Raw genomic sequence first — 23930 nt, 5'->3', positions numbered from 1 at the left:
TGCTAATTTCTGTTCTTTATTTTCATTCGCAATGAATTTTAATATTTTCTATTTCTCGTTTTATAATAATGTTTTAACCTCATACATGTTGAATATTAATGTAGCATTGCATTATCGTCGTCAAAAGGTGACTGTAATTTCAGAACAAAATCGGAAATCCCCGCATTATTTAATAAATGATTGTTTTTAATTACTGTGATAGCCATAAAAACTCACTGCATATAATAGTGCATATATAGATCATTTTAACGCATATACTGCATATATATCATTTTAATCATCAATTATCCTGAAGCCCAGATATTTCTGGATTTTAAAATATTTTATGTGTGTCGTAAAAATTAGAGAAAATCCCCGTTTTACAGTATTTCCGTAATTAATTACTTAATTACAATTACCCTTTCTTTGGTAATATGACGTCAAATCAATCATGACAATCTAACCCTAGGTCGTTTTAAGAATTACTTTCACCATTAATGGTGTCCATTGCAACAGAGTTATTAAAGAATAAAATGGTCTACATTACCGTTCTATCAGAGCCCAAAGACAGATAGCTGCTAAAACAAAACCCTCCAAACCTATGCCAATACCAAACACAGACGAGAAATCAAGACGCTATTCCTCACAAACATTTGGAGTGAAACCTTTATAATCGTCCAAGGGGAATCTTGATTTTCCATGTAGTTCACCAAATGCCAGAAAAAAATGATATACCATTTCAATTAATTAGCATTTTGTATTTTTAAAAATTCATCTGTTCTCGGTGATTTAGAAATTGCTATTCGTGCTGGACTGGGGAATGTAAGATATTTTCGCAGACTGAGCTGTATATTTCCTTCGTCCTGGACTGGGAAATATGTAAAATATTTTCGCAGACTGATCTGTATATTGCTGTCCTGCAGGTGTTCGTTTTTTCATTACACACAATGACATGATGTGAACGCTTTCAGAGCAGAAGTAAAACTAATGACTAGGGTAAATACCGCTCTTCGATATGATTATGCTAGAAATAAAACGTGCAGACACCTTGCCTACAGTAAATCATACATAGCCCATGTTAAGCCAATTTCGCTAATTTTGCGTCTTAAAAATATTATCAATTGTACATGTACGTTACATTATATGTATATTAAAACAGCAAATTGCAGTTTTGCTCGCACTTCTTATTTTACATGTGTGACGTGGAGAGAATAAATAAACTTAAAACCTGTAAATCATAGTTTTAGAGAGATAACCTTTATCAACATTCGTCAATCATGGTTTAACATTATAAACTATAACTTGTATTTGTAAAATATTCTTTACAATTTAAATCTATAATCTATCGTGAATATCAGTTTTGTTCGCTAATCATAGATTGATGAAACTCCATTTCGGTTGACTAAACTTCAATTTGCAGCCATTCATTTCATTGATTTGTGAAGGATATACGTCAACAGATAATTAGGTCCACATCATATTCGTACAAAACTTTACTCTCTTCCATTGAGAGTTTTACATACATTATTAGAAGAAGCTACACCTAGTCTATACTTGGATATATAGACTGAACTCTATGATTATGGATTTTGCCAATCACAGGCTCTTTAAACCAGCACGGGTCATGGACGATATTCCTTCCAAATCATGCCGCCAGTTCCTTAAGCTCAAATTTACAAACAAAGTAATAGATGCCGTCAACATAAGCAACATTCTTCATCATAAAAGGGTTTAGTCGTGTATTCCAACTTATTTCAAGTTCAAGTCTACACCCTGTACTTCCTACAGCTATACTTCTACTATTGAATCCAAACTTTTTAATTATAATCAAACTTTGCAGTGCCTAGATATAGACCATCTTATCCACCAACATGTTCTTGTTCTTCATCTTCTTTCAACTATAGTCCAGCTGGACATGTCATTACTGGTGATGTTGATATAGTTGAAAATGAGAACCTCAAATCACTTATTCTAAAAGATCCTGGTACAGAAAGCCTTGGTCTTTTGATTGGCGACAGAACTTCATCACTATTATGAATTCTGTTGAAGATTATGCCAGATGATGGGCTAAATATGAAAAAGAACTTGATACATTGTCGGAATGGGATAAAAGTATATGTGGAACATCAAAATCCCGCATTAGACATATTAAAACAAAAGTACGTACCATCTATTCTTCTGTGTTTAGTAAACAAGCTGTGATAAAAGAATTAGATAGGTTACGTGAGGAATATGATTTTGGTTCCAGCTAACAAAGCTAGTAGTGCGGGGGGGGGGGGGGGGGGGCAATATAGCAGATTGAAATTCCCGTTGAACTTGCTTGTTAATTTTTGGACACTGGTTGGGCTGTCTTTAGGGATGATATAAGTTGTAGAAAAAATATGTCTCTAATTTTTTCAAGTTCTTTATGGCGGCCATTTTGGATTTTAAAATGGCGGATGTCGAAAACGTAAAATTCCATTATCTTGGCTTCTAAATGACCCAGAGTTACGATTCTGGTGTCCAGTTGTACATTTTTGGGGATAGAGAATCGAATGAAACCTTCTTTAATAACCTACAAGGGATAAAAATAGGTTTTTATGGCACAGCCCAACCAGGAAGACAGTGATCACCTTAGACATGGGCCTGTATGAGCGAGCCAAACAGCTGGAGATGACCAGAGATGACTGCAAAGACAAGTGGGTACTGCGACTAGGGAAGATGCACACTGTAATGGCTGCACTGAGGGCTACTGGGAATGCCATAGAGGACAGTGGTCTTGACGAGGCTTGGTCTGAAGCTGATATCTATGGCCCAACAACGACCAGACAAATACTGGAAGCCAAGCACATGAAGAGGGCTTTGGAGGCCCACATCACCACTGTCCAAACCCTCTTCGACCTCTATGTGGACGAATTCTTCCAAGAACATCCCCATCTGAGGGGCCCATGTACCCAGTCAGCACAACAGGTTGCCCAGAGTTGTCATCTACACAACTGAGAGGAGATGACAAGCACACAGAACAACATGCTAGCTGTCCTCGAGTCAAACAAAGTCCTGGGGGCCATGGCAAAGTTTGATGAGAGGAAAGAAGCCAAGAGTCCACTGTTCAAGTTTGTGCCGCGCTACATGCGGATGATAATGGTGATATACACATTCATCCGTGCCACCGGTGATGGACAATTTGAGCTTCACCTGTCTTCACTGGATGAGATGTGCATATACTTCTCTGCACATGACAAACAGAAATATGCCAGGCTGGCTCCCCGGTACCTTGCAGAGATGAAGGCCCTGCCGATGACATATCCAGGGATCTACCAAGAGTTCATGGATGGGAACTTCAGTGTCCATGAGAATAGACTCCCCTTCTGTGCTGTAGGCGTGGACCATGCACTGGAGCACATCAACCGGATCGTGAAGGTGGCAGGGGGTCTTGTGGGCATTACCCAGAATGCCAGTGTCTGCGAAAGGTTCTTTCTGACAGCACCAGAGCTGAGTAGGCTTGCTGAAGAAGCCCGTCAGATGGCTGGCTCACAATCAGCTACACGCAAGGAGCTCCACGACGTATCAACCACAGTCTGGGCTAGGCAGGAAGACAACATTCCTCGACTGAAGAATGTGATCAGAGAGTCCATGAATCCCATGACGCATGAAGGTGAAGACCTGATGAATATCATCACCAAGGTGGTGATGCCAGCTGAAGTCCAGAAGGATGTCTGCAACCAAGATGAGATTGGTCAGAAAGCGTATGACACGTTTGTTGCAGAGCGCATCAACACAAATGAAATCAACCTTTGGGCCAGAATGAAAAAGTTCCAACTGAAGATGTGGAAGAGTGCCAGGAAAGCTGTGAAGCACAAACTGGCAGACCAGGTTGTAGAGCTGAAAGACGACAGGTCGTTGTTTGCACGCATGCTGATCGTGGCCCGCTCACGACCAGATATCAATTCGAAGGATGCCATTTGTCAATATGAATTCACCGCGCTTCCACGAGCCCTCTTTGCAATGGATGGGACACTACTATCATGCACAGACAAAAGCAAGCTCATGAGCATCCTAGAAGATCTACCCAAGAAGTCAACTGGCACTGGTCAGCAGCCAAAGGATGTCAATCCTGAACGTACACCACCACCTCCCAAGAAGGTGACTGTCATAGACGGCATGGCAGTGGTGCAAGCAATGAGTAAGCCACAATGGGTCAAAACATGTGCCCAGTGGGTTGACCATTTCAATGCAACACTGGACTGCAAGACCAACGGGTATGATGAAGTCCACCTCGTGTTTGATCGATATGATCTGCCAACTTCACTGAAAGAGGCCCCACGGAAGAGGCGCCAGTGTGGCAAGCCGCCCACTGCTCATCACGTTCATGACAGCACCACGATTGGGAAACTGACAGCAAAACAGTTCCTGTCGAACACCAAAGATGAGATAACTGTCTACCTGGCAAAGAAAGCTCTGGGTCACTTTGAGGGGACTACGAAGGTCTCCATCGTCACTTCAAGGCAGGATGTCTTCTCCAACTGCATGGATGTATAGCATCTCCGAAGCTCCCAGGAGGAGGCTGATACGAGGATCATTCTTCACTGTCTAGATGCCGTCCGAAGAGGTGCAACACAGCTGTACATTCAGTCACCTGATACTGACGTATTCATCCTAGCACTCCACCGGTACCATGAACTATGCTAAGACACATACTTCATCACGGGTGTGGGGAACAAGAAGAGGCAAATCTCACTGGAACCAATAGTACATGAACTTGGTGTCAGGAAGGCTGCAGCCCTGCCAGGATTCCATGCATTCACGAGAGCAGACCAGACTGGTCGGTTTGCCGGCAAGGGAAAGCTCACAAGTTGGCAAGCCCTCAATAGGAGCTCTGTTGAGGTGGTATCTGCGTTTGATGACCTTGGGGCCTCTGAGGAGCTGAGAGCTGACACAGAAAGTGACATTGAGGCATTTGTATGCCAGCTGTATGAGCCTGGTACTACAGTGGTGGATGTGGGCAAGCTGAGGTGGAGACTGTTTACTAGGAGACAGCTAGAGGCACAAAAGCTGCCACCAACACGGGGAGCTTTACATGAAGCCATTGCTCGTGCACATTTCCAGGCCATGGTATGGCATCAGGATCATGTACCGGACTCCCAGCTTCCACAACCAACAGAACATGGATGGAGAGCAGAAGGAGATGAGCTGGTGCGCATCACAACCAAGGACCTTCCAGCCCCAGCTGCCATCACACATCTAATCAAATGTGACTGCAAGAAGACCCAATGCATGTCTCGCTGCTCATGCAGGTTTCAGCATCTCAACTGTTCTGAGATGTGTATGTGTGGGGCAGATGAAGAGGTGTGTGGTAACATGGGTCAGGAGCGCCCCATGGGAATCGATGACGATGATGAGGAGGAGGAGGATGGAGATCCTTCAATGTAACAATGAACAGTGCCAACTAAAAATCTTGCACAAAGACACTACAGAATTATATAATCGATTGTTAGGCTATCATTATCACCATAATGGAGAGGTGGGGGTGGGGGATGGTGGAATGTAAAACAAATTCATATATGATTGTGTTTTTTCTAGACATGGTGTGTATGTGTGTGCGTGTGTGTGTATGTGTGTGTGAAATGTTGTAATTGGATTTTGAGAACTGATAAAGATTAATTCTAATTGATTTGGTTCTTACAGAGGCGAGAGACGCCTTGTTCGGTGTTTGTGTATTGTTATTGTATATTGTTGGTGCAGACGAAAGCAACTTTTCCAAATCTTTGGACGAATAAATATCCTGTTATCCTGTTTATCCTGTTTTATTCGTTTCTCTATCACCAAAAGTTTACATTTTAACACTAAAGTCCAGCCTTTATGTGATTTAGAAGTGAAAATGATGAATATATATATATATATATATATATATATGCGTTGGCATACGTGCGTGAAAATAACAAATGGTCGCCATAACACCCCTTTTGATCATATGTAGGTGTATAAATATGTTTTATTGGATTAAGTATCCGCAAATATGTACATATGTACACCAAATTTAAAACTCTATGTCATTTAGAAGCCAAGATAATGGAATTTTACGTTTTCGATATCCGCCATTTTGAAAATCCAAAATGGCCGCTATAGAGAACTTGAAAAAATTGGAGACATATTTTTCTACAACTTATATCATCCCTAAAGACAGCCCAACCAGTGTCCAAAAATTAACATTTAAATTCAACGGGAAAACATTGCCCCCCCCCCCCCCCTCCTCACTATAGTAACAACATTGTCTTTGTAAGGCTCATTATTGCAACTGTATTTTGAACGAACTTGGCATTAGTTCCACTTTTGGTAATCGTGCTTATACTCCAACTGCCCTTTCAAAAGATGAAATTTTTCAAAATCATGCTTCGGTTTTGGACGCATTTGGTGTTCCGGTCAGTGGGTCGAGTGAATATGAGTTACCATACCTATACTGGATTCCTAAATTGCATAAAAACCCTTACAAACAGAGATACATTGCTGGATCCAGTAAGTGTTCTACCAAGCCCCTATCTTTGCTCCTGACGAAAATAGTAACAGCTGTGAAGGAGAAACTTCAAACTAAATGTGTGACTACATATGCCAGAAGTGATGTTAATCAAATGTGGATTCTAAACATTTTTAAAGACCTTTTAGTAGACTTGAAATCGTAAAATTTTTCCTAAATCAATAACAACAAAACCTATGACTTTTCAACACTATACACGAGACGACCATTCCTCACGATAAATTAAAGACTAGACTTTTTGACATCATAGACAGTTGCTTCTTCAACAAAAATGGAAAAAGGAAATATTCATATTTAGTGATCAGTCATCCAAAAACTTTGTTAAACACCACTCTGATTCCACGCACAAGTACTCTGAAGTTGAAATAAAAAATATGCTAGACTTCCTCATTGACAATATCTTCGTGATATTTGGTGATCAGGTTTTCCGACAGTCTGTTGGAATACCCATGGGCACGAATTGTGCTCCTTTGTTAGCTGACCTGTTTCTGTATTCTTATGAAGCAGAATTTATTCAAAAGCTTCTACGCGAGAAGAAAAAATCTCTTTCTGTGGCATTCAATTCGACATTTAAATATATCGACGACGTTTTGTCTATTAACAATACCCTATATCAGATTTTTCCCGCGTGTATCCAATTTCCGCTTCACGACGATTTCCGAATCGCGGAAAATAAATCCACGTAAATTTGATACAAAGTTTGCTTTTAAGATAAAGTAACACGGCCGATCTACCCCGCATATCTCAAAGTCTCTCGAAATTCACAACTATGAAAACAACGGCCTTGATTCCCCGATTCTTTATCTTATTGAATAGACAACAACTCACGTTTTGTTAATTAACCTCATCCGATTCTGTGTTGATTTTACGTTAACCAGTTAATAGCTTGGGTATAGTAATTCAGTCAGTGTGTCGACTAAACAAGGTCACAGCCGAACTACTACCCGTGCGTTTTAAAAGGAAATTGTTTGGGACGATAATTCCCAGAATAGTCATGCTCTATTGAAATCGAAAGTAGGAATCGCGTTATAATTGAAAAATGTACAGTCGTTGAATAGAGGTAAAAATTCGTGAAATCACACTAAAATGCTGTAAAAATCACGGTCGTTGATCGCGTTAGACAGGTGGTCGTTTAATACAGGTACGATAGATAGGGTAACGCCTTAGGGTGGATTATTACGGTCACATACAGCAGTGAGTGGCTTATTTACTTGAATGTAAAGAAAAGTGCAAAATTGTTGTGTGATCAGTAACTCAGAAATCGTGTAAATCGTTATTTTTTCACGATGACTTTGAAGTACACTATTTTAGGTTCTGATTCGTGGAAAAAAACATGAAAAAACCTGATATACGGTAATAACTTTCATTCATATGTCGATTCGATACATCCATGTAAGCTCGAAATAAAAGACACCACAGAGTCGTCCACCTTTGCTTCGTACTTAGATATTTTATTGAAAGTAGACATTAACGGCAAACTGACAACTCAACTGTATGACAAACGGGATGATTTCAGTTTCTCCATCGTCACCCTCCCATATTTATGTAGCAATATTCCATTTTCACCTGCATATGGTGTTCATATCTCTCACCTGATTCGATACGCAGAGCTTGTTCTGCGTATAGTCAGTTTTTAAATCGAAGCAAGCTACTGATAAACAAGTTGATGGTACAGGGGTTTCAACAGTCTCGATTGAAATCAGCATTTCGCAAATCCGATGGTCGTTATAACGATCTAGTTCGTCAATACAACCTATCATTGGGTCAAATGCTATCTGATGTATTTCCTACCGATTGTTAGGCCGTTCTTGGCACACTGATTTTGACTGCGGATAACTCCGTTTACCTGATCAGGATATAGGGTTCACGGCGGGTGTGACCGGTCGACAGGGGATGCTTACTCCTCCGAGGCACCTGGTCCCACCTTTGGTGTGTCCCGGAGTCCGTGGTTGCCCAACTATCTATTTTGTATTGCTTATAGGAGTTATGTGATTGATCACTGCTCGTTATCTTCGCTTTTCATTTACTTAAATGTCTTAGTAGTGGACCACATAACATATAGCCTGCAATACAGAAATCGCATCACATTGTTTAAAAGAATAATTTACAGCATATGCCTCAAAACTGAACCTCTTCCTTTTCCCCACAATTTATCAGCACGAATCGAGAGAAACTTGATGTAGCTTTCGAAAACTAAAAACCTGAAGATTAAAACACTAAAACAAAAACGATTAATAAGTATAGCTCATGCTTCGAAAACAATAGATTACAATTGATTTGCCTAGTTTATCAAATAATTCTGTATGTTGCAAATTTTTGTGAAATTGACATTCCATAATTGTTACTCAAGAATTATCAATACCACCTAACCCCACATAGGTCCATTATGCATTTATCCTGTACAAAACAAAAAATGGCTGTTTAAAATTCATAACAAAGGCAAACATGCGAGGTGCAATTTACATGTGTGTGTTTTATATAACTCTCTGAAGACACGTACATTTTGTATAATGTAATGTACGCAATTCTCATGAGAACACATTGATTCCCTTGACATGTATTTGTTTTGTACGATGTACGCAATTCTCATGAGAACACATTGACTATCTGAATATGTTTGTGTGTTTTGTATAAAAAGTTGAAGATAACGAACAGTGATCAATCTCACAACTCCTATAAGGATTACAAAATTAAGAGTTCCAGAGATAAAATCAGTTGCTTAAGAAGAGTAAGCATCCCCTGTCGACCGATGATATCCGCCGTGAGTCCTATCAGTGTGCCAAGAACGACCTAACAAGCGATATGAAACACGTCAGACAGCTTTTGACCCAATGATACGTTGTATTAGCAAACTAGATCGTTATAACGACCATCGGATTTACGAAATGCAGACTTTATACTAGACTGTTGAAACCCCTGCACCATCAACTTGCTTGTCAGCAGCCTGCCTCGATTTAAAAACTGATCAAACGCAGAACAAGCTCTTGAGTATCGAATCAGTTGAGAGACATAAACACCATATGCAGGTGATAATGGATATTGCTACATAAATGTCGAAAATTGCCGATAAAGAAGCTGAAATCCTCCCGTTTGTCATAAAATTGAGTTGTTAGTTTGCCATTAATATCTACTTTCAATAAGATATCTAAGTATGAAGCAAAAGTGGACGACTCTGTGGTGTCTTTTATTCGAGTTTACAGGCATATATCGAATTGAAATATGAATGGAAATTATTATTATTAATAGATACATGTAATAGGTCGTAAATATATCTAAATGTTGAATTGAAGGCCGCAGCAAGATATTTTTTCTTCTCACGTAGAAGTTTTTAGATAAAAAAAATTTGCTTCATAAGAATATAAAAACAGGTCAGCTAATAAAGGAGCACAATTCGTGCCCATGGGAATTCCAAAATACTGTTGGAAGACCTTATCAATCACCAAAAACTACGAAGATATTGTCAACGAGCAACTCGCATACTCTTTATTTTAATTTCAGAGTACTTGTGTTTGAAATATACTAGAATGGTAGTTCTGTGTGCGATAGAAGCAGAGAACAATGACACAGGGTTGTTGTTTTTTCAGTCAAAAATTTTGCGACCGCCAAACAACTGTGTCAATGTTCTCTGTTTCTATCGCACATAGAACTACCATTTTTGCATAGATTGGTTCCTGCGAAAATTCTTCAACTGTTGATATAAGTCATATGTCAATTCTTTATTCGTTTGAATGTTCCCTTGTGTTGACTTTCCTCGTCATTTTCTGAGTAATAAGTCATGCCAAAGTCACGTGATTCACCACCGTGATATAGAGAGTATAGCTGTACTAGTTGAAGTACCATGAACTTTGACCCATGTACGACGCTCATGAGTAGCAGTGAGGGAGTTTTATCGTGCCAATGCCGAAACTTGAGATCTCCCTTTTTAATGTTATACTCGAAATACCGACAGACTCGTGATCTTCGCTTCTAATTCAATCGCTACCTGAGTTAATTTAGGTAGCTCATTACACTAAATTTTTATTTAATGGCTCGTTAAAACACCTCTTATGAAGTATGAAATCATACTTCATAATAGGTGTTTAACGAGCCATTAGATAAAATTGTAGTGTAATAAGCTACCCTAAATGATTTGTGTTTGGCCTGGATCGAGAAACAAAACCGTGACCTTCCCAAAATACTAATTCACCGAGACAAGTCGTTTTGCAATACGGTATGAGGGAACCGAATTGATTTGAAAGTCGCAGTATAAATAATTCATAAAGCAGGTAATGGATGATATTATTTCTATCAGCAAAATTTTTAGGTGTACAGATATTGTATACAAACGTATTATCTCAGAGAAGCGGGTTAGTATATTAACAGCAAATAAGTTTAATTGTTTATTCATTTATTATTTTATGCTAAATTTATATTTGGTGTTTTGGGCACGGCTGAATATAATGCATTTTTGTTTACTTGATTACTGGTTATAATGTCCCTTCAAGATTATTTTTACTGGTAAAAAAAAATGTCACCAGCTGTAGATGAGCTGCCGCAAATTTAGACTTTGCATTGCACTCGCGATCGGGGCCGTTAACGGTGAGGATTTTGTTCGGGCTAACGCATGTCGATAAACTTTAATGGTCACCTTCGAAAGACCTGCAACTCTCGCTTCAAAATACACCTGTTTGAACAATCAAACTTCCCACATTCTGACACCGCCCTTTGTACAGTGTGTTGGATAGGAGTTTAGGATAATAAGCTTTAAATATAGGTAAAAATGTTACAATATGTTTTTAGTATTATAATTTACTTAAATATCAAAGTACATGATACGAAAGGACAGAAACTATCAATAATGTGCGAAATTCTCACTTCAAACGAGACTGCTGAAACCCACGTAACATTGAGGATTAAAAAACACTGCATTCATCACTATAGATGAACATGTATTAAAATAAATACATGTAATAATAAGAAATTCGTTCGTTGCATTTCATATTTTATCATTCACTAGTGTGTATAAAGAGACGATCAATAAAAATGTAAAATATTGCACTATATTGTCATATGGCACAGGATGAAGGATTTGTACAAATCACATTAACTTTGGTAGGATTTCGCTTTTTTGAATACTCCAAGGGATGCCAGATAATTACGCTTTCCAGAGGAGAGTCCTTTTTTTACTGGAAGGACTTGTGGGGAAATGTCTGACCGTGTTCCAAGGCGATTGGATACTGCTTTATCAAACCACTGTCTCTGTGTATCTATCGAGTGAGCATCGATTCCAGCGTCATTTCCTCTTAATCCATCTGGTGCTCCAACAAATGGCGAACCTGGGAATCTTGGTGGTGGCAATCCATCAACGACACCACCCACAACTTTGTGCGAGTTATCATAACTAGGTGCCTTTCTTGCAGGATTGACTGGAGGTGCAATGCCACCACCAATACCAGGTCTAAAGGGTGAACCTTCTGGTCCTATTTTGTGAGAGTTGTCATAACTTGGAGCTTTCCTTAGTGGGTGTACTGGGTCGACTGGCCTGAAAATGTCGCCTTCAATACCAGTGCCAAAATTTGTGTTATCTGGAATAATTCTGACTGGACCGCTGAAAGGGTCATTCACTGGTGATACAGGAAGTTTGTGAGAGTTGTCGTAACTGGGCTTCCTTCTGATGGGGTTAATTGGTGAACGAGGTACATTAACGAAAGGTCCTTCTCCCAGTGGGTCAATTGGGTTGACTGGATTAAATATTCCTCCACCGACGCCAGGAACAAAAGGTGCGTTGTCTGGAATAATTTTCGCTGATCCATCATAACTAGAAGGATTCTTTACTGGCGGTACAGGTAACTTGTGAGAATTGTCATAACTGGGCTTCTTTCGGATAGGGTTAATTGGTGAACCAGGTCCATTAATAAAAAGTCCCTTTCCTCGTGGGTCAATTGGGTTGACTGGATTAAATATTCCTCCACCGACGCCAGGGACAAAAGGTGAGTTGTCTGGAATAATTTTCGCTGATCCATCATAACTAGAAGGATTCTTTACTGGCGGTACAGGTAACTTGTGAGAATTGTCATAACTGGGCTTCTTTCGGATAGGGTTAATTGGTGAACCAGGTCCATTGATAAAAGGTCCTTCTCCCCGTAGGTCAATTGGGTTGACTGGATTAAATATTCCTCCACCGACGCCAGGGACAAAAGGTGTGTTGTCTGGAATAATTTTCGCTGATCCATCATAACTAGAAGGATTTTTTACTGGCGGTACAGGTAACTTGTGAGAATTGTCATAACTGGGCTTCTTTCGGATAGGGTTAATTGGTGAACCAGGTCCATTAATAAAAGGTCCCTCTCTTCGTGGATCGACTGGATTAAAGATTTCTCCACCGAGATCAGGAACAAAAGGAGTATTGTCTGGAATATGTTTGGCTGAGTTGTCGTAACTGGGTTTCTGTCGGATAGGGTTGATTGGTGAACCAGGTCCATCGATAAAAGGATTCACAAATACTTGACCATCACCTCTGGTAAACTGTATTGGTTTGGCTTCGATTGGTGAACCAGGGATGCGGACAGTTTGGTCATTTGCCCACGGATCTACAAGTGGTGCTCCCGGATCATTCACCCATGGATTACCTAGAGGACGTCCTTCGTTGTTGTCGATCACTACGGGGTGGATGACGTCACCAGGTTTTAGTGCAGATCCCACGTTTCTCACGTTGTTTGGGTCTACTGGGTTGTTGGGATTTAGGATTTTTGGAATTGACTGTGATGGTCCACCTCTAATGGGGTTTAAGGGGTCTTTATTGCCTGAAGAAAAGGTGAAAACTAGAATGAAATTCATCTGAGATGATAAAAGAATAATTACATTTGAGGAAAGAAATATGATTCAAGTTAACATTTTGAAAATATCGTATTCATAAAGGTACAGTATTTTATTTTATTTTTTACATATCAGCGATACGTTTATAAAGCTAGACAACTATAGCTGAATTTGAAATATTACCTGCATAATTTCCATGCGAGACTGTTAGCGCACACGAAAGAAGGACCAATTTTATCATCTGTAATGCAAAAATAATATTTAATGAAATTATTCAATCAAAAGTAGGAAGAAACACTGGATGTGAGTAAAGGTATTCAATGTATAACAACCATACATCTAGTGAATGTTGAGTGGAGTTTTGTAATCAAGGTGTCATTTTGAATGTTTCATCAAATAAAAATAATGCACCATAGAAATTTTAAATTTTGTTTACTGCTTGATTTATTTCACGTACAATTTAACATTGAAGTCTATGGGAAGAGCATGTTTTATTAAAATATTTTAAAAAGAAATTATATTTTCATACAAATCTCTTGGTAGAAAGTTACATACACTTTCGCGTTATGAAAATATGAAATAAAATCAATCATTTACCATACAAAGTTTTAGAAAAAACAGATTTTTCTTTTTTCTTTTTCAAAGGGCAGATAACTCTCAAGTACATAAAGTTCATCTTCTAATCATTTACCAGTCATGTGAATTTCATCTACTTCACTTTCATCATTACTGTATTTAACAATAAACATTTATGTTGACTTTGTCCATTATCCTCTCTATATACATGGAATACCTTAATGATATGTAATTATTGTTTTGGTAAAGCTAGGAATTTATGTTTTTGGACGGTGTAAACAAAGCAAAAACAAAAAAACCAGAACAAATTCTAATCACAATATACTGTAAACATACTACACTTGGTGGTGTATTAGTTTAAGCGCCTTTGGTAGCAGTGGTTTTAAATCAAATCAACGCTGATTAATTAAAAACTTAATTTCTGTCAAATGTTATATTTGTTAATTATACTACACTTACAGTATTCTTATGATATTAAATTTTCTAACGTGTCAATTTAAGTTTCAGTCGAGGAAGATATATGACAAATTGCTGCAATTGTTCATACATTGTACTTTCAATAGAATTAATGGGAAATTCGTTCATACATTGTACTTTCAATAGAATTAATGGGAAGTTTTTTTTACTTGAAATATATGTTGTTGATAAGTATTCAATCAAAGCACAGATTCATCAAAGAACAATGGCGTATGAGAATGGTAAACAAGTAAACAACATTATTATTATTAACTTTCTGAGCCGTTGATCACGTACCTTGCTTTGAATGTTTCTGACTGTACACCATAGTGAATACAGACCGCGCTGGACTTTTATATTGAACACAAGGAACTCAGCAGTATGTATTAGCTCCTATTGGTTCCCCGTTCTTGCGTAAAGTATATTCTAATTTTGTCATATGATTGATCTATCTTTTTCTCTTACAGGGGGCCACAGAAGGACAATACATCTTAGGCGCAATCGTGCATGTCAATGAGACCTTGAAATTTCACATGATCTGTCTTCTTATTCTCTTAGGCAGTGGAATTTGGCTCGATGTATAAAACAAATGCAAATTCCTCTATCATCTCAATGTTTTTATTTTTCATGATTTTAGAAGTGTCCCCAATGTGAAAACATTAACGAGTTATACGATACGTCACTCTTCTTAAATCCGGCACTCCTGGGCCGTGTTGTGAACACAACCGCCATTTGACAGGCTTACGTATGTGACATAAGTTGTCTTGTCTGCCTACAGTTTAATGGCCATCTGAGGTTTTCTTTGCTTAAATTGAAATTAATATTGATATATGATGTGTTTATACGAAATCTACGTTTTGTAATTTCTGTTTTATCAAAATATATTTCATTAGAAATGTTCTTGTGTCTTGGGATTGTACATGTGTGTGATGATGAGAATTGACATGTTTCTCTTTCGTTTTATAGAATTACAACTTACTGAAATGGTTGGAAGTTTATGATTGTGTCATCAAATCACTAGCATTGGGGTGTTAAGAAAGGCACTTAGCCAGTTGTTCATTAAACCATATTAGATTTGATTCAATCTTCGAAAATGTACTTCATCCACCACCAAGAGTTAAATCATTATTCCAATGCTTGCAATTGATAAATCGCAGTATATCTGTGACATGGACGCGTCATTAATGAGTTTAGAGATAAGAAAGTATTATTTTTACATGCAGCAGTTCTTTTTAAAACACATTGTGATATGAAGTGGGGTGTCAAAAAGTATTGCATTGTACAGTATAATGGATAGTAAAGTCCTGGGATTTTTTGAAAGCTATAACATGATAGTATTGTATTATCTTATTTCAAAATACAATGTTTAGATCCCTGTAGATTTTGTTTTACGTCCCGTCGAGAAGTTGCCACTCCGAGTGGGTTCTTTAACATGTCAACGCCTGCCGTGACACGTGACCTCCGTTCCGAAAGACCCAAAGGATAGGTCTATACAATTGTACTTAAATTCTCACCTCTCCCCTAAGATAGTGATAGTGTACATATTTTCTGTTATAATTGAAAAGTGTTCTAATGTATCCACGCTAGTTATCCTACCGGGAACAGAACTGTCGGGACCAGCATTAACGTACAAAGTTAGCGTCCGGGAACAGAACTGTCGGGACCAGCATTAACGTACATAGTTAACGTCCGGGAACAGAACTGTCGGGACCAGCATTAACGTACATAGTTAACGTCCGGTAACAGAACTGTCGGGACCAGCATTAACGTACAAAGTTAACGTCCGGTAACAGAACTGTCGGGACCAGCATTAACGTACATAGTTAACGTCCGGTAACAGAACTGTCGGGACCAGCATTAACGTATAAAGTTAACATCCGGTAACAGAACTGTCGGGACCAGCATTAACGTACAAAGTTAGCGTCCGGGAACAGAACTGTCGGGACCAGCATTAAAGTACAAAGTTAACGTCCGGTAACAGAACTGTCGGGACCAGCATTAAAGTACAAAGTTAACGTCCGGTAACAGAACTGTCGGGACCAGCATTAACGTACATAGTTAACGTCCGGTAACAGAACTGTCGGGACCAGCATTAACGTACAAAGTTAACGTCCGGTAACAGAACTGTCGGGACCAGCATTAACGTACAAAGTTAACGTCCGGTAACAGAACTGTCGGGACCAGCATTAACGTACAAAGTTAACGTCCGGTAACAGAACTGTCGGGACCAGCATTAACGTACAAAGTTAACGTCCGGTAACAGAACTGTCGGGACCAGCATTAACGTACAAAGTTAACGTCCGGTAACAGAACTGTCGGGACCAGCATTAACGTACATAGTTAAAGTTAGACTTACGGGAATGGGCAAAAATAGGAACTGTAGCATAAGGGTATTTATGACCTCATGTCAGCTTTGATGTAATGATTGATTGATAGATTTTATATTGTTTAACGTCTCTCTCGAGAATTTTTCACACATATGGAGACGTCACCATTGCCGATGAAGGGCTGCAAAATTTAAACTTATGTTCGTCGCTTACGACCTTTGAGCAGGGAGGGGTCTTTTATCATGCCACATCTGGTGTGACACGGGACTTCACTTTTTGCAATCCCATCCGCAGGACCGTTCCATTTAGTAGCCAATTACAACCAAGGGATATTGGGGACCTATTCTAAGAATTCCCACGAAAATGATAAAAAAAATAAATTAAAAGTAACGAGGTATTACGGTAATCTCAGGGAAACTAATATTGCACTATGACAATTTTATAAATAAACATAATCTGGACTCGTATTAATTTGCGCGCGTGCGTGCGTGTGTGTGTGTGTGTGTGTGTGTGTGTGTGTGTGTGTGTGTGTGTGTGTGTGTGTGTGTGTGTGTGTTTTGGGGGTTGTCGTTTTGTAGACTGAATTCACGTCCTTTCCGTTCACGAAGCAAACGCTCTGACCGAAAAAAAAATTAATTTCTAATATTGACAAGCGTGACTTCTTAACCACTCTTCAAAATGACCACAATGGTAACGTGCAAAGACTCGGCAAAATATATTTAGACTCCCAAAGAAGTGTTACGATTAGACCTGTGCTTGTTGCTGACTCGTGTTTCAATGCTACATATGTAGGCGCATAATCGCATGTACCGACACGGTAGTACATGTACCTAAGTAATTACTAGTTCCCCCGATAGTTTGGACACTTCGGAAGAGGTGCAATCAGAATGTTGTCATTGCCTTTAGTTTGAACATATTTTATTGCTAATTAGACAAAAGGATTGGATACAAGTTCCAATACTCAGATAATGTTATCCTTTAAATCATATAGAATCACGTATGTCACACACTGTGTAAGTGAGTATATAGGTATCCATAGGTGTGAGAAAAGACAGAAAAAGCATGATACTATCATAATGACTATCGCTTACATTGTTCCAATTTAATGCTTGCATGTTGATATGAAGCAAAATTAAAACGACCAATCTCACGTTTGTATTTCTGAACAATAAAAAGTTTCATATTTTACTCTACAGGAAGAGTTTCATCAACCCACACCCTCCCCCATATAATAAATTAAGTTAATGAACTTTAATAAGACAAAAGTTGTTCACAATTAATGAATCATCCCTGATGGAAAATCTTGCTTTTGTTTTGTTACACACAAAAAAGGAAATGATTGTTGTCCTCTTGGAGACCACATTCACAGTCTGGACTAAGAAGAATATTGCATCTATATAAGCCATCATTCAAAGTACAGTTATGTCTTCATTTCGTATGAATTATAATAGGAAGCCGCCTTCCCGCATATATATATATATATATATATATATATATATATATATATATATATATATATATATATATATATTGGCTGTAATAATGGGTGCATGGGTCGATATATATTTTTGTTTTGGCTGTGATAATAAGTAAACATATAAAATTCGTATAAAACAGAAAGGACTGGTTTTCATGACGTTGAAAAGTTGAATTTTACCCTCCCTCTCTGTACAACTCTACATAATATTCCTCACTCTATTGGACTTAATTGAGTAATCATGGGAATAAATTACATTCCATAAAGTAATTTGTATAAATTTAAGTTTTAAAAAGTTTGTAGCAAGTGTCGTTAATCGATTTTTGATTTAGTATACACGTACTAGTGAACGGGTTCCGACATGATAGGGAGACCTTAAAAAGTTCCTTGAAGAACTCATTGACAAACATTGTTGCAATTTAGAACTCCTCGGTTGACGTCAGACTTTCTTTTGTTATAAAGATTGAAATGATTTGAAATCCAGGGAAAGTGACAGTGTGTAAACAATTTAAAGGATTGCTGAACGGGAGTGGGATTTGATCTTAATTGAGAGAACAATGAAGTTTACTCACGGGGAATAAAACAGTTGAGAAGTTTGATTATTTCATGGTCTCAACTTTCTAATGTTTCATTGCTAATTACCATAAAGGAAATAATATTGGAAATTGATATTTTTAAAAGTTTACTTTTGCGTTTGATTTAAGGAGGATTAACACACCAGAGAAATTTGATATGGATGGAAAGTGGAGGATATGTACAATAATACATGTATTTTTTACAGAACTAATGTCATCTCAAAAAGAAAAAAAAATTGAAAAAATACTACGTATGTTTATTTTGATAATTTATCATGCTGTCTGTCCTCCTTGATTCCCAGATTTGTATTTTTTTTTTTTTTTGGTCGTGTCTCGTTTTAAATACATTGTACCTCTGACTAGTTTTATTTATTAATGTACATATGTTACTATTGAATTACATGTACCAATAATGGTTTGAGAGAATAAACTGAATTGAATTGAAAATGGAAACTTTCAGATATATTTTATTTCGTAAAAAAGAAGAAGCAGTTTTAGCAGAAAGTGATGGGGGGGATTAAAAAGCCCGCTGGACTTGAAGCCGCAATCTACAGATATTCAGTCGACATGTTAACCAACTGAGCTACCCAGCTAGACAATCAAATTCAAAAGTACTATACAAACATTGCTGATTTATATTTTCATTCATGTTTTAAAATGATGACGATGTAGCATATGTCCTTAATATTTTGTATTGCTTTCACATACCTGTAAACTTCTACACAAACATTGAAATGAAATTCGTAAGGATATTGTATCCCGGTTCTGAAGGATTTTTTACGGACGGAATGACGGACAGGTACTATATTAACCAGTCTCCTTCAGAACCGGGATACAATATCATTACGAATTTCATTTCAATGTCAAGATTAAAGGCTGGGTGGGAGTAGAGCAGAATACATGTACAGATGTTGAGACTGGGGCATGTGTAGACCTAGGGTGGGTACAATGAACGTAGTTTTTTGGTTAGTTCCTTTGTATATACACAAGCCGGTATTAATGTAACCACGGTTCTTCTTGACAGCTGCCTCGCATTTACAGCGATAAATTCCACCCTTCTTTTTTCTTGTGCATTCTCCTTATGTGAGTTATCAGTGCCCCTTGCTTGTCGTAAGGGCGGTCCTTCGGATAATACCTCAAAAAACGAGGTCCCGTGTCACAGCAGGTGTGGCACATTAAAGATCCTTCCCTTGTCAAACGCCGTAAGCGCCAAGCATGGGCCTAAATTTTGCAGTCCTTCACCAGCAATAATGATGTCTTCATCGAATGGAATATTTTCGAGCGGGATGTTAAACAAAATACATGTACAACAAACCAATGATCGAACAACCCTGTATTGTCCAGTCCAACCAGATTCCAAGTTCTGGTTTTGTTTTGTTGGATACCACCTCCACATAAAACTGTGTAGGCTTCAGTTGAACATCATGGTAGCATTTATGTTACAATGAGTTTCTCATGTATGATATCAAACGTCATATCCATGGTATTTCGAACTCATTCCACATAAAAATGATAATATCCGATCTTTGAGGAGTCTATAGGAAATGATCCAGTGATAGCATCGATCGGAAGATTCATGGTCCTTCGGATGAGACCGCATAAAAACGAGGCCCCGTGTCATAGCAAATGGGCGTCCCAATTAGATATGTTTCGTTGAGAAAATTTGTTGGAGGATGCGGTTGAATCTCTTCGCTATACTGTGAGATTGAGGACAATACGGTGTGATTCGAGATTTCATAATTTCATAAAGGGGATTTCAGTAAACAGAGCCCATTTCAATATTCCTGCCCTGGTCTGCATGACTTTTGTATGGTGTACCAAGGCGGTAAATAATTTCTTTTACAAACTTGTTGTCAACAGTCTGGGATGTATGATCTTCTAATGCAAAGGATTAATTCCGTGTAGAAAAGTAGTCCCCAGCTGTCATTATGCTGTTCCCTTCTCTCGTCACTGGAAGACATTCCATTGGACCGAACACAATGTGGTGATGTATAGGGGACTTCTATAGTCCACAGCCTGACTATTTCGTCATACAGGCTAGAGTTTACATGTTTGACACCAACGCGCAACATCATCAGTCACCCCTGGCCAAACAACGATCTCTGACAGAGTGCAGACCTCTCGCGTCCAAGATGTTCTGGTGTTGTAGTATAGATCCCCCACCCTATAGAATTACCCCCGGAGAACGGGCCGAGTTAGAACACCCCCCCCCCTCGGGGGGGGGGGGGGGGGAATGGGTCCAGCATTGAATTTGCCCCTAGGAAGAATTAATCTGGGACCATCCCCCTAGGAAAAAAACGCTCAAGTATAGGTAGCAGGGGACAGTTTCGCACTATAGGACCGTTCAACTTTTTTTAAAAATGGAAATACCCCATATTTGAAGTGATATTACTTGTGCTTAATAAAGATGTTGATAAACAACATGTAGGTGTCACCATTATTCCTAGCATATAGATGGGTGCAAATACGAAACTAAGACACGTGGTCAGTTGCTGAAGAAATTCCGGTGAGAACATACATGGTCCAGCAAAAGGTCGTAGCTGAGGGGGAAGGTGGATGACCACATATGAATGGTAGATTTATAAGAAGGGCAGACAGGGTTCTTAATTGTGCACAGTGTCTAAATCCCCACGCTTGGTACTGTTATAGTGGGGGGGGGGGGGTTGCGGATTAGCCCAAACGAGAGAAAATCTATGCAAAAAAGGGGCACCTGCTCAGAACATGTGTTATGCACCAGCACCAGTATGTATAGATTACATGTAATTTAGGGTCATAATTTATTGACTACACCAATATGAAATACAAGTATTGACATAAAATGGAAATATGACTTTTCATTAGTCTGTCATAATCTGACTTTGATGTATACACCCTATCCACATGTTTCAGAACCAAAAGAACTGTCCCCTGCCACCATAGAATTCCCCCAAAATGACAGCATGCTTTCCCCCTTCTTCTATCTTTAGCTATTTATGTATTTCCAAACAATTAAGTTGGGAATAAGTATATATCATATCCCCATCCCCCTTTCAAAGAAGAGGGGCGTGTTGCTTTTGCACCTATCGGTCTGTCTGTCGGTATGCCTGTATATCGGTCTGTCTGTCGGTCTGCCTGTATATCGGTCGGTAGACTACTTGTTGTCCACTCACTTGATCGCAATGATATTCCATACATGTATGTGGGTTGGTTATGGGTAGAAAAGGACTCCAATTGATTTTCATGTGAAAAAGTCAAAGGTCACTAGATGCAGTGCAATATTCTGTAAAATTAGTGCCCACCCAATATCTTTTCTTTGATAGTGATGATATTCCATACATGGGTTGGTCAATGATGATATTTCTTACTGGGGTTAGTCATTGGTACATATAGTAAGTGCCCCTATTGATATTCAGGTCAAAAGGTAAAAAGCCACCTGATACAATACAGTATTCTGTATAATTGGTGTCTGCCCAGTATCATGAGAACTCTTTGTTTGATAGTGATGGTATTTCATTCAGGGATTGGTCAGTGGTAGTAGATGGCCCCGGGATTTTCAGTGTCACTAGCCGCAGTGTCGTACTCTATACCATTGGTATCCTCCCAATGTCTTGAGAACCTTTTGCTCAGTTGTTATATTTCATATTTGGATTGGTTATAACTAATAGATGACCCCTAATGATTTTCAGGTGAGAAGACCAAAGGTCAAGAGTTGCAATGCAGTACAATAAACAAATGATATCTGCCCATGATCTTGAGAAGCCTTTTCTTGATAGTGATATTTCATGTATGGGTTGGTCACTAGTATTAGAGATCTCTGTTGATTATCAATTCAAACGATCACCAAGTGCAATACTGTACTCCAGCATCCATGCATTTTATGTCAGCTAAAAGGGTTTACTATGCAATAGATGTCTGGTCGACCTTCAGGGAAGAAGGACATGTTCCACCTTTAACTATTCACCATGATTTGATGAAATAAATAAAGACACAGCACATTAATAGCTTACTCGTGTCCTGACGTTGACTGGAAGTATAAACATTTTCACAAGTACAGATTGCACAGCTGAAGGGTTACAAACATTTCTTGTTAAAAACAAATTTTCGATCTAGTTGATCGATTTGATTGATATTTAATGCATAAACGAATAAGATGTATTCTTTAGTGTACTTCGACATGTATTTATTTACATTACAGTATATCTATTTTATTTTTCAGACAATTTGGAGCTGATGTTACAAATATATTCTATCTAATCGATACATAATACTAACCAAATTCAAATTTAGTTGTTGCAATGTGGATACTCCAAAACTTCAACATGTCACAAAAACTATATTTTGACTTTTTCAAATGTTTAAGAATATCGTTATTTCCATATGTAGATTTATACGTACTGCACTACTAGAATATCAAAAGCATATACTATTAAAGATTCTCTAAAGCGCACAATTATTTATATTTCATTCAAGTTTATTCTATTTCATTGTTTTATCTATTTAATCTATGTTTTATACACAAAGATTGGATGGTAGAAACAACCTACTTTAGGCCTCTCCTTCCCTTCCTCATTTTGAAGCTAATGATTATTCATCATCTGAAAGGCATCGGATACCCTAAATAAGATTAATGAAGACTTCTTCTCTTACAACATTTGATCACATAAAAATGTAAATTTACTATGAATACACGCAAAAAATGCCCCGGATAGTTTGGGTGCATTTCATTATTTTCATGGTTTCAATGAATTTGATTATAGATATTAGTGTCAGTAAAAATGCAAATATATAACTTAGACTTTTGAAATAGTTTATGTTTAACCAGATTTTTACAATAACTATCAAAAAAGATTCCAACAAAATTAATGCTCCTATTATGCATAAATCTAAATAAATCATAATTGGTTTTGTAAAATCTTAAGACGTCAAGGGTAGAATTACTTTATTTATTAAATTTTCATTGTGACACAATATCTTTGAAAGTTTTCAACATACCGCTTTCATAATCTACATATATTATTAGTTACACAGTTAGTTAGTGACCTGATACGGAAAAATACATGGTGTGAAAAGAAAACCCGTATCGGGCGAGGCGAAGAAGTAAAACACCATTAGCTTGTGTGTATTTAAAACATTTTTATTAACGCATGCGGGTTATCAAATACATTGTATCAACAAGGATTTATCAATTTAAAATGGATTGCCGATACTGTGAAACAAAGGTTAAAGAATCAATGATTTCAGAGGTGTTCCGGTGA

At 38.1% G+C, this 23930-nt stretch overlaps 1 protein-coding gene across 1 annotated transcript; it reads right to left on the bottom strand.

Moving 5' to 3' along the window:
* Positions 1-11458: 11458 nt before the first annotated feature.
* On the bottom strand, positions 11459-14733 carry LOC125651897 (sporozoite surface protein 2-like). The gene is made up of 3 exons (XM_048880742.2): positions 14615-14733; positions 13469-13526; positions 11459-13272 (listed from the first exon to the last, which is right to left on the bottom strand). The coding sequence occupies exons 2-3, from the start codon at positions 13524-13526 to the stop codon at positions 11573-11575; spliced, it is 1758 nt and encodes a 585-aa protein (XP_048736699.1). The 5' UTR covers positions 14615-14733; the 3' UTR covers positions 11459-11572.
* Positions 14734-23930: the final 9197 nt, after the last annotated feature.

This window comes from Ostrea edulis, chromosome 5 (genome assembly GCF_947568905.1).
Source record: "Ostrea edulis chromosome 5, xbOstEdul1.1, whole genome shotgun sequence".
Taxonomy (NCBI): Eukaryota; Metazoa; Mollusca; class Bivalvia; order Ostreida; family Ostreidae; genus Ostrea; species Ostrea edulis.
Note: the sequence above shows the minus strand (reverse complement) of the source record. Positions and strands in the feature narration are given on the sequence as shown.

Coding starts and splice junctions, on each gene's coding strand:
- LOC125651897 (XM_048880742.2), bottom strand. CDS start 13,526: ATGATAAAATTGGTCCTTCTTTCGTGTGCGCTAACAGTCTCGCATGGA. Junction 13,273..13,468: donor CTCGCATGGAAATTATGCAG/GTAATATTTCAA, acceptor CCTTTTCTTCAG/GCAATAAAGACCCCTTAAAC.